Raw genomic sequence first — 12,480 nt, forward strand, 5'->3', positions numbered from 1 at the left:
TCTGCAAAAATTCAGAAAGAACCAATGTGTGTTATATGCAATAGCCAAGCCAATATAAATTCAAAGCATTTCTTGATTTGATTGAAACATGAAGAAAAAGTGCTGAAAACAGATTCTGAATAAGGTGAGATCTGGTCTTGAATATGATTTATTTAAAGGACTTCAAATGTCCTTTACATTTGAAGTATTTTTATCTCTTTTCCCTCCATTTTCTAGCATTGTAAGAACTTATGGAGAATAATTATCAACTACATTTGTAGTTAATCTAGTTCAGCATCTTAGACTGCAATCTTTAGAAAAAAAAAATTAAAAGAATAAAAGTATATATAGCATAACCTGCCCTCAGTTTGAATCTGACTGGACACCCTTGTAGAGATTTCTTCAAACTCCATCTTGCAGAAACAAAGAATTTAAACGCCTTTCAAATGGTTTCTTTGATGACAAGTAAGTAGTCAGAGTAGTCATTACCCATATCATCATCTCTCAGAATTTCACTGAAGCTTTGTCTCAAGACTCTTGACTGGCAGTAAGTTACACAGCCTAATTACACTGTGAAAGGGCAGTTAATTCCTTTTCTCAGCTGGAATCGCTAACTTTCAATTGTATTGAGTATCACTTGCTATTCTTCAAAAATGAAGAAAGGAACTTTTGATCTCAACGCTAAACTGAAGTCTGTCTTGTTTCCATCCTTTCTGTGCTACTCTACCCCATCATTTAATGTCTTCTTTTTTTTTCCTGATAGCTGAGATCAACATTTCCTGCAAACACTTTACAGAATAATTTAGAAGATTAAATCTTATTTCATGTCCTAGATGACAATTTAAACATGGTTTTACCTAAGAGCAATTTTAAGAGTTGCAATGCATTTGGAAAATATAAATGCCATATAATTACAAAATAAATTGTTAGGCATGTGAATTCATCTGCTGAACCTCTCTCACTTCCACTGCCAATCACTGGTTTGACAACATAGAGAGATAGGTGAGAAAGTGCTTTAATTAAGCAACTTCAGTAGCTTATCCCACATAACCCATGGGAAGGATACATACACATATTTCTATCTATCTTAGCAGTAATTGTGATAAATACATAAAAATTCTATAAATAGGAAACAGCGACCCACTACCATAATAGGAGTTTAAGGAGAGTATGAACATGTTTTAACCCCCCAAAAGACTTACAAGACAAAAAAGTTAAAAGCCTGGTTTGTGCTGAATAGCCAGATCAATTTTTTCAGTATACAGAAGAGATAAAATGAATGGCTTGGGCCAACTGTCCTATGAAAGCCAAGTGCCTCACAGCACAGAAAAGCATCGTGTCAGCCACCATTACTTACTCACACATCTGTTATCATCTATCAGGACTCTGTCCCCTCTGCACGAGCAGTTCACTCGTCCATCAGGCGTCAGAAGGCACAAATCATGGCAGCCTCCATTCATTTGTGCACAGGGAGATAACTCACCTGGAAGACAAATGACAAGAGATGAACTCTTATTTTATTAAATTTGCTTCAGTGGCCAATGTCTTTGAGGGAGCAAAAGTCACCATATCTCAGATTCATGGGCAATTGATTCGCGTTTTATCAGTCAGATGAAAATGTCAGCATCCCTCAGATGCTGACATGCTAAAGATAAACAAACACCTGGAAAATAATAGTTTTAAAAACCTGCAACATTCAAAACTGCAGAAATTTGACAGGGAAGTATTTAGCTGCTATCCACTGAGCTTCAACACCCATAGCAGAACATTCCAAATAATGCTTATTTACTTGGTGTCCCGGGTTGTAAGATATGCGTGTATTCTATTGCCATCTGTTAGAGGTGGGGCAATTACCTTCTGTTAATTGGGCAGTTTTCTTTATCTCCTCCATAAATCAATCCTCCCTCTGGGAAAATTTCTTCTGTTAATGGGCCAGGACACTGTTGAGTGTCCCTGCATGGCTGATAAAATTTGATCATCCTATTGGGAGATGCTCCACCCAGGGGGAGGAGCCAATCATTCCTGCCTGGATACAATCTGAGGTTTGGGACACCACAGCAGCCTTTTCCCACTGCATTCCCAGAGGAGCAGCTTTCTTCTCCACTGCATTCCCAGAGGAGACCAAGACCATCTACAGCAGCCCTGGAGCTGCAGAGGAAAACTCCCCCCTTGTGCAGGATCCCTGCTCCAGCAGAACCACAGCTGGCACTGCAGGAGGGCTGAGCCCCCATGGGATGGGGCTGTGCCACCCCCTGACACACAGGGGGACAGGGCCTGTTCTGACTCTGGCAGTGGATTTTTTTTTTGTTGTTTGTTTGTATTATTGCATTTGTATTTTAATTTTCCTAGTAAAGAACTGTTATTCCTATTCCCATATCTTTGCCTGAGATCCCCTTATTTTAAAAATTATAATAATTTGGAGGGAGGAGGTTTACATTTTCCATTTCAAGGAAGGCTCCTGCCTTCCTTAGCAGACACCTGTCTTTTCAGACCAAGACACTTGGGAAAAGGTTATATCCCATCTTTTCTTAACAAAAGAATTTATGAAACACCAATGAAACACTTTTTACACAGCTAAAGCAAAGTAAAATCCCTGAAATGAATGATATTGGCATTAGGAAAACTGCTTTGTAGCTTACAGCTGTTGGTGTCATTGGCAACAGCGATGATTCCCATGGGCTGGTGCGGGATGTCGGAGCGCAGAACTTTGGTGTCGCCTCCCGTGTACTTGCTGGAACGCAGGATGGCTCTCCTCACTCCATCTGACCAGAAGATGTACTCATCATACACAGCCAGGCTGAGGAAGGTGCCTGGGCCAGACTTGACTATGACCTAAAATGCAAAAGTGCAGAAGAGAAACAGGAGAGGAAGTGCTGTCACTGAATGAGAGAATTTTGAAGTGCAAACTGCTACTCTCCCATGATGCTGATGCAAAACACTTAATACTTTTATACCTGCAGCACCTGGGGAAATGAGATAACAGCACTTAAAATGTGTTAAAAGGATGCCACAGGCATCCAAATTTCAGAAAACCAGGCATCTGTTCCTTAATTAAAAAAAAAAATCACAGTTTATCTAAATGCACCTGTAAAAATACCTACTCAACACTTTACCTGCTTAATAGCTCCAACAGAAGAGAGAAGAGGTTCTTTCAGCATGGCTGAAAGTCTCAAAATTCAGTCTTTAGGAACCAAAGTGAACTGAAGAGCTTTAGAACTGAAGAGTACTCACCACATCATCACATTAGAAACTTGAACCCTAGACAATAAATGTTTCAGGTTTTCCAATTCAGAAAAAAAATGCAATCACGCCACAGTAACAACTAATTTAAAACCTAGAAGGAACAAATGAATTGAAGATCACTATATAGTTTGAAAAAACTATCCCTATAAGGTCACTATAAGGTTTGGAAAAAAATTCTAGAAATACAATGAATTTTATCTCAATCCAAATCACAGCTCCTGTAAAGTTTTTGCATATCCTCTTTCTTTCCATATATCAGAATTTAAAATTTCACATTAATAGCTTCCCTTCTGAAGAATATGATGAATTTATATCAGTTTCTTAGTTGAAAGTTTCATTTTGGCTGAAGAGAATTACTGCAAGGGGGTTAACATTTCTCTATTAGATAATGGATATAAATAATACTCTTACTATTTTTATTTAATTGTATTCTAGGTTTCTGTGTGAAAAAAGTAGTAAGTTATGTATATTTATAAAGTGGGAACAGTTCTCATCCAGGCTATGTAAAAACAAAAAAAAAAAATCCTTTGTCTATGTGCAACTTATCATAGGGAAATTGGGAGAAAACTAGAAAAATAATATCCTTTACACATGTACTTAGATCACCATGGTTTTCCATCTGCTTCATGTGCTTTATCCCCTTTCCCAGAGGGAGTGTATAACAGTGATGGGATTTCATGGAAATCTCCATGAATCAGCAATCCTTTGTGCTTGCAAGGGGATGCTGTGTGACAGCTCTTTAAAAAAATGCTGGGATGAGAAGAGAGCAGTAATAGTCAATCCCATATTTAATTATTAAATAATTCATGGTAGGAAGTCTTTCTCTACATATAACAAATGCACCTACTATAGAGGACATCCAAATTTCATGTTGTGAAACAAAAGCCCCCACTTTTGACACTACAGCTGTGCCTTTGAGACTAAGAAGGTGCCCCAGTTCTGCAGGATTCAATACCAAAGGATGCTCCAGGTTTGCTCCCACCTGTGCCAGTTCAGGCTATCTCAACAACCTGCTAGCATAAATAATTCTAGTCCTGTGCACAGGAGCATTCCTGTCTATGTTTAAATTCACTTATACAGACAGAATGTCAAAATTGCTTACATTAATCAAATGATTATAACAAATTCTGCTACACTATGCACATCATGTATTTCTGCATATTTTAAAGGGGGTTGGACAGCAAATCATTTTACCCAGTAAAGATTTCTTCCCAGTGATAAATATCCCAAGAGGACAACTTTTCTCTACCCAACATTTTTCTGGAATAAAAAGTATTAAAAGAGAAATGGGAATAAATTAATGGTAAAAGATTTTTTCTCTAATTGTGTACATTTCCAGTAAGACATTTTTCCTAATACACTCTGAAAAGCTTGCAGTGTTCATATTCAGACATTTCAGAGAAAAAAAAATATAAAAATCATCTATGTTTCTGGAAGATCTTTATGAAATCTGGCCATGCAGATTTTGCAGCCCTATATTCTTTTCTGTGATAGTGTGAAACTGTCCCAGTTGGAAAGATTTTATTGTAAAAACCAAGACTAAAGCACTGCCCAGCTCAGCTTTTTGTGCTGGGGAGCACTGTCCTAATTTATCTCAGATTGTAACAATAGAATGCAAATTCACTACAGAACTGATCATTGCTGTTCAGCCTTGGGAGAGCTGAGATCCAAATACAGTGCCACAAAACCAAACAGTTTTTCACTATTGCTCATTGTATTTCATTTCCTGGAGTCTCTGTATTATGTCACGGCCCTATCCAAAGGGGATAATAAAACCAATTTTATTCAAGAAACTAAAAATAAAGACTCCATATTTCTATCAGCTTTTGGCCACCTTTACTGCTCATTGAAATTCTACTTCTGTTATTTAATAACACAAAGTTGTGGCAATTTTTTATTTCTGTTTTTTTAATTCTAAATTTATGCTTGCAACAACACAAGTACAATTTTAAAACTTTAAGGAATCATGAAAAGACATCCCTACCATATCTTCCACCTGCAAGAGTGGAAGTCAGACACATCCAAGAGTACAACCCATGCTTTAATTCTAAATGATACCAAGGTTCAGTTACAGAAGTTATTTCAAGCTTTAAGTAATAGACAAACATTTTTCTCTGGCTTCTCTGTTTTTTTCATAAATGCACAGCCAAACCTAAAGCTTGCACTTCTGCTGTAGACTGAAGAAGATATCTGATAAAATCTGATTGAATAAAACAGAACTTGGAATGCCAACTGTGAAACTTCTTGAATTGCATTAATACAGAAATTCAACAGAATAAAAACAAACATCCTAGAAACTGAAAGTTACAATTACTGGCAGGTTGCAATTACTTGAAGGTTATAATTACCAGAAATATCTCTAAACCTAAAGATTATATCTAAAGATTGATTTTAACAATCACACCTATAGGTCTTCAAAATTATAACTGAGAAAAAAACATTCCTTCTGGATGTTTAAAAAATAACTGTTTACAGGAAGTTAACAATGTTTCTAGTTTTTCACACATTAAATGTTACAAAATATTTCAAACTGAAGAAGAAAAAATAAATCAAAGTAGCTCATAATTTATTAGAAAAATAAGTCCAAGACTTGAAATTAGCCTTATTTGCTGAAGGCTCTTTTTCTGTGCTCTTAAAAAAAATAGTATTTAAAGCAATAAGCAGCTAAAACAAGATGTAGCCATAATATTAAATCCAAGTAAGGGCAGGAGAAAAAAACAGAAGAAAATGGGAAAGAATAATAATAATAACAATAAATGTCACTTCTGTTTTTTAAACCAGAAGATTCGACAGAACAGAACAAAAAATGTTAAAAACCCAACCCCCAAAAAACTTTATATCTTTGAAGCAATAAGAAGGAACAATAGTGACAAAAAAGTCTTCCAAACTTGAAAGAGCATTCCTGAAACCAAATACTGGTATTAAAATATCAGCTCAACACAAAAATCAATAAACCCTTACAATCCACTTTAAAGAGTCAGTTCAATATTGCTAAATGATTTTCTACTAATTCATTGCAGTAGATTATTGTGGTGAGCAGAATGAAGAAAGAAGCTGCTATCTGGAAGGAAATTCATTACATTGCCATTAGCCTTTCATGTTCTGCTACCCAATTTCTACCCTTGTTAACCTTACTGAAACCAGAGAGCAATGAAGCAGAGATACTGGGGAAAAGGCTAATCTGTCTAAACAATTTTTGACAGGTGGTTGAGGACTGAAACACCCCAAAGAGTCCGAGATCATCAGAAGAGCAGAACAATTATTACTTGCATTGAAGTCACAGAAATCGGGGATCTCATCCAGATGAACAAGCACATGAGCAAAGTAAAACAACTCTCCTGGAAATATTATTTTTCACTAGGGTAATAATAGAGTCAACAGGCTGGATTCTGGCATTGCTTGTGTCAGTAAAAATGATCTACAGGGTGAATTGCCACTCTGCTGAAGTGCTGCCAGAGGCCAAGCAGCCTGCTGGGCCTTTCCTTCTGCCATAACAATCCTCAGCTAAGCAATGCAGGAAGAGTGAGAACCCAGACCAGTGCTCTTGACCACAGAATCAGCTGATTATCCCACAACAGGTATTGGTGCAACACACCAGAGCTCCCAAAAACCCTTCAGAAGAGCGTGCTGGACACAGATCACTGTGTTCAGGAGGTTTTTGTTGTTGTTGTTTTTTGATTTTTTTTTTTTACTGCAATGGAGAAAAAGAGATAAATTGTCAGAAAGCCAAACCAAGAAGCAAGGTACTCAGAAAAATTGGAAGTTTCAATGTTCAATCGCTGAGAAAACTCAATGATCCTTTTCTTCTTGCTGCTGCAAAGTGACAGCCAAGGACCTGCTTTAAAAAGTAGTATTTTAGTAATGGTTTCTGTAACGAAGTGGCATCATGTCCTACTTCACATCTTATTTTGTTCTACCTTATGTAAAGATGAAGTTAAACTATTTAATCACAACCTACTATTTACCTTGTACTTAACTAATTACCTTGTACTTCTGTTTTGTGTTAGTAAGTATATAGTCAGAGACTGAAAACTTCAGAACCCACTTGGTTGGTTTGCCAAGTTTTTGATACAGTTACTGCATCTGAAAGCATTAGTGAGCTGTGGTCAATTTTTATAGAAGGAAAACAAAAAGGGAAAGCACACGCCTATCCATGCTGATTGTACTTCAGTTCTGCTCTTACAAGCTTGGCTCTCCTATTTTATGCTGAAAAAAAAATTGTCTAAAAATAGCATGGGGAACAACTGGATAAGATTCCAAAAAGCCACGTAGTTTTCATTTAAGATGAAAAAAAAATATTTCAAAGTTCATATATTGCATATGAAGCACTTTTAAAAAGTTAATACTTATCAAAGTGAGATGATGTTCACTCTTGCAAAGCTGGGAATTGAATACAAGCCAGAACATGCCCTTCATTCATTATATCCTGAACTTTGGGAGTTACAAAGTCCCTGAAATGAAGATTTCATGAAATACAAGAAATGTAGTGCTAAAGATGTAACAAAACCACAAGCACAGATCAGCTGCCTTCAGCACAGTCCTAGTAAGAGATCTGCTTGAGCTGAAGCTAAAGGAGTGTTCAAGGACCAAAATATATTATGATGAAAGACTAATGGAGAGCAGTTCAATATCTGAAAATGTATAGTTAGAAATTATTAGAAATAGGATTTGAGCAACACATAAGCATTACACAAAAGAAATTCTGGGCAAACAAAGCATTATTTGTATTTCAATAGAGTTTAAAGCCTAATATACAACTAATACTAGGAGAAAATTAGGAAATTATTAATCTTGCTGTAACAATTTCACTTTGAAGATAGTAATGAATGCAAACAAACATACAATGGGAATGCACAGAATATATGTTTTACTTACATATCTTTGTGATCCATCGTATTCACACCTCTCAATTTTCCCCAAGCTGCCATCTGAAAAGTAAAGTTTCTCTGCCCTGTGATCAATGGTGAGTCCATTTGGTGTCAGAATATCAGTGCTAATGATAACCTGGGCATTTTTGCCTGACAGGGTGGATCTCATGATGCTTGGGAGCTGCTCATTCCAGTTAGTCCAAAACATTAAGCTGTATTAAAATCAAAATAACAAACAAAACCATAAGATACATTTTATAATTTAATTCTCTACAAAATGAGCAACAGAGAAAAAAAAAATAAATGTGTTCATGAACAACTTTGAATGGCCTCTATAAATAATTGTGGTAATCAATAGTGAATAAGAAAATGCAACAGCCTATAAATAAATTATATTTATAAATTATAGCAGTTATGTAGTTCATTAATTTGCATAGGAGTACAATTCTTTTCTCTTACAGATCTGTTCAATCCTGATCTTGTCTCTGTAGTAATTTACCATTAGAGAGAGGCACAAGCTGTGTAATGATATAAACTTAATTCAGTTAATGTGTGTATTAGTAATATTTAACAGTGAAATTAATCTGCAGCTTCTCCCATGTTAGAGCTCTAATACAGACCCAAGCACTGGTGTGCAGAGAGTTGATAATGGGAAGAAAAGGACCTTAATGTGCTCTACAGGAGGCTCAGTCAGGCCCTTGTTGCTATTAACAACAACAGCAAATGTTATGGACCGGGCTGCTGATGGAATTCTAACCCATGGACTGACAGAACCTGCCCCTCCTCTCATTGCAATCTCCATCAGACCTTTGGGGTTTATTGGTGGTACTTTGGTAATTGTATTTTACAGTGAAGCATAAACTCTTGACTTGCATTAACAGGACATGAAGTCACACGTGCAAATATGCTCCAATACTCATGCAGCTTTGTACATTCAGCTAACACAAGTTAAAAATAAAATTTTATACAGCAGAAATGTTCCCCAACTTCCCCAAGAGACAGAGACAGTTACAAGAAGCAGAAAAAGCAGGTTGCCTTTCTCCTAGAATCAACAGAGAAAAATTAATGTATCTCAAATGTGTAAGGCACTGAAGTAAAAATAAAAATCCTCTCACTAACACAGTATTTTTGAGAGTGGAAGTAAGGAACTAAGTTAAACTTTTTTGCAGGATTTTTTCCATTGATACATACTTTTATACAACACTGATTTCTGTGATAAACACATGGGCCACTATGTTGCACACAAGAAATTCAGACTTCTTTTTGTAAGTGCTTAAATTAATTTTGGATCTTTTTTAAACTTAAGCGGTAAGAGGGATGATGCCTTGTGAAGGCTGACCTAGAACAGAGACTAGACAGAGCTGAAGAATAAAGTAGGGATTTATTAAAAGGCCTCCATGGATCCACCTTGGACAGCACAAGGGCCCAGCCAGGGCTACACCCAAGATGAACAAAAATGGTCACAAAATGTCTGAGCAGTCATGTCTCTCACTTTTATAAGTTCTGCTCCATTTGAATATTGGAGTTAATTGTCCAATTACAGCTTTAGACCATGAGGTCCCACCCTGCTTGTTTTTCTCTCTTCAGCCCATATTGTTTGTGCTCTTGGGCCTGAGATTTGGATCATTTGTCCTTGGTCCCCAGCTAGAGAAGGAATTGTTTTGTCTCCCTACTCTGTGCAGAGAGCTCACCATCCCCTAATATGAAACTCAGAAGTACACATTAAAGCAGCACAGAATCTGAAAAATATAAAAGCTAAAACCTGAGGCATCTGTGACATGTCTGAGAAAACGACCACTCAGTAATTTGCATTTAGCTCACTCTTAAGAAAAGCAGCTTGATTTTTTTTTTTTACATTCCATGAAAATGCAACGATTATTTGATCTGAAGCGCAAAAACATATGAAATATTGAATCTTAATTCTGCAACTTCTTTATAAGAGCAAGACAACAAAAGATATCAGCAATAAAACATGTTAACATTTGCCTCCTAAACAGAGAAATCTAATCAACCTCCGTAGGGTTCAGCAACATTGGCTGACTGAAAGAAAGGAGTGCTGCTTGCCACCAGGCAAGAATTAGGACTTGCAGGAGAGATGTAACACCTACTTTTGGCATTCATCCAGGGCCAGCACGTGGGGATGGTCGTCCTCAGCCATGGTGATGACGGCCTCGCGGTTGAACGCCCCGCGGCGCCGCTGGTCCACGCTGTGCCTGGTGATGGAGGACGTGGTGGAGCTGGTCCAGTACAGAGTGTCCCAAGCTCTGTGATAAGCCAGGCCCTCCACGGACCCAACATCTGCAAGATACAGTTACAGATGGCAAATCAAACTCCAGCCAATGGGATGGTTTTGTTTGTCCTCAGAGCTGATCCTGCAGACCCGCAGGGTTCGGTTATTTCAGCTCATTATAATTTTTATAATTTCTTCTGTTTATTTCTATTGTAAAAATCTTATAATTTCAATAAATTTAAATTAAAACAACATAGAGGGCAAGACCACTGTTAATAACACTTTACTATATTTATCAATTCTAACAAGCATTAAACTGGTATTATATATTAACTGTATACCACTACAGTGTCCCCAGATAACACTTTAGAAATAACAAACATCTATCCCAGACAACAATTATTTTGTCTCATTTTCAAATACCATTTAAACCAGGTCTTGGCACTTTGTATTGTTTAGCACCATCTCTCAATGTATTTTGTAGCACTGACATATTATACTAATAGGGATCAGAGTACCCTGTTGTTAACAACTGGATTGGCCTTTGCTAAACACCTGAAAATTACTGAAAGAATACCAGCTCTGAAGGTCTCAGCATCAATATATAATTTTAATAAGCCATGACACCACACTCATTCATTCAACACAAAAAACTGTGAGCTAGGAAAAAAAGGATATTAATAAGCAGCTAAAACATAAATTTAATGTCCTGGAAAGATAAATTGTATTTAATCCCAATATATAAAAGTGACAAACTGTGAGAAATAGGAATAATTATTTTCTACCACTATTTGTGAATTACTACAGAAATATGTATGTTGATAACTTCACTTATTTTGCTAGAAACAAATATTTTTAGACCAGAAGGTTCATGTAGTTTATTAATGAGCTACAGAAGGCAAAAATCTAGAAATATCATTAGGATTATATCATGTTGGCTATTACAATTTACATCCAGATTGCTGAAAATATGCAATTCATATATACAGAACAAAAAGTCCCAACTTTTTGGCTTTTTGGTTGATCACTTTGAAAAAGCAAACACTGAATCAAAATTTTGAGGCACATAAATCAAAACTATGAGGCCAATAATGATGTATCAGTTTTTTGTATTTTTCTTGTTAATGCATTTGACCATCTTCTGATGTCACATTTTGTGAGATACCTGTGGAGAAGTAACAACAATTTGTATTCAAGAAGAAACAACAGAAAAAATAAATGAGATGACACTTCTAACAGGGAGATGAATATATGTAAAAAATAGTTTGCCCACTTATGAAGCAGAATTTATGAAACAAACCTCATGTGCCTTCAACTCACCTACAGGGAACTCAAAATATTGAAATAAAGTGAAGGTTTTAGAAATCACCAACTGAAATTCAAAGATAATCAGTTCTCAAATATCGTAAGAGAGATTTCCATTAAATTTATACACTGAATCCAAATTCAAAACTACATACAATTCCCCAAACTAAAACAAATCTTCTTAGATATATGATTTAACTACTAAGTTTCCCTGTGTGGAATCACAGCTTGGTCTCAATGGTCCTAATGGGTCCCTTCAAACTCAGATATTCTATGCTTCTATTAAAAAATGACAGAGATATTGACATTTTCTGACCAATTCTACACTTCATTTGTAAGGAACAAACCATAAAACCATTTATTACTCTTCATTTTTAAGATGACAGAAAAAATAAAAAAAATCATCTTCCTGGTGTAACCTCTTGAATTTCTATCCATTTTTTAGCTTTGTTTCCTGTCTGAATCTGTCAAGAAATTTGAGAGCAAACTGATTACAGAACATAGTCCAAAACTTTTCTGTAGCAGACAAAAAATATTGATGGTCTTCCTGTCACAGTGAGATGTGATCAACTCAAACACAACCACAGGGATGAAAGTACTCTTCAATACCAGATTTGCTGTTTGAGTAATTCCTGTACTAAAGAGGGAAACTCAATTTTCCCAGGGGTATCAGAAAGCAAAGTTCCCCTTCTTACATCATACTGCAGTTCCATGTTTAGGCCTGTGAATGGTGGTAGAGGAAGGTTTCATTTCAAGTTACTGTTTATAAAATGGTAATTTCTAAATTTTTAGGCAACAGCTACATGGGAGGTTATGCCATGTATGGAGAAAAGCAAACATTTAGCACACAGAGGA

At 36.3% G+C, this 12,480-nt stretch overlaps 1 protein-coding gene across 5 annotated transcripts in view; it reads right to left on the reverse strand.

Moving 5' to 3' along the window:
* Window positions 1-12,480, reverse strand: part of LRP1B (LDL receptor related protein 1B) — a 637,687-nt gene that overhangs the window by 118,448 nt on the left and 506,759 nt on the right. For all 5 annotated transcript variants that reach the window (XM_071435460.1, XM_071435459.1, XM_071435457.1 and 2 more), the window contains 4 exons: window positions 10,199-10,388; window positions 8,098-8,302; window positions 2,619-2,811; window positions 1,337-1,462 (listed from right to left, as the gene is read on the reverse strand). In XM_071435460.1, coding sequence (XP_071291561.1) covers window positions 1,337-1,462; window positions 2,619-2,811; window positions 8,098-8,302; window positions 10,199-10,388 — 714 coding nt within the window. The remainder of the gene's footprint in view (window positions 1-1,336; window positions 1,463-2,618; window positions 2,812-8,097; window positions 8,303-10,198; window positions 10,389-12,480) is intronic.

This window comes from Agelaius tricolor, unplaced genomic scaffold, assembly GCF_023055355.1.
Source record: "Agelaius tricolor isolate 1412-34295 unplaced genomic scaffold, bAgeTri1.0.p SCAF_10, whole genome shotgun sequence".
Lineage (NCBI taxonomy): Eukaryota > Metazoa > Chordata > Aves > Passeriformes > Icteridae > Agelaius > Agelaius tricolor.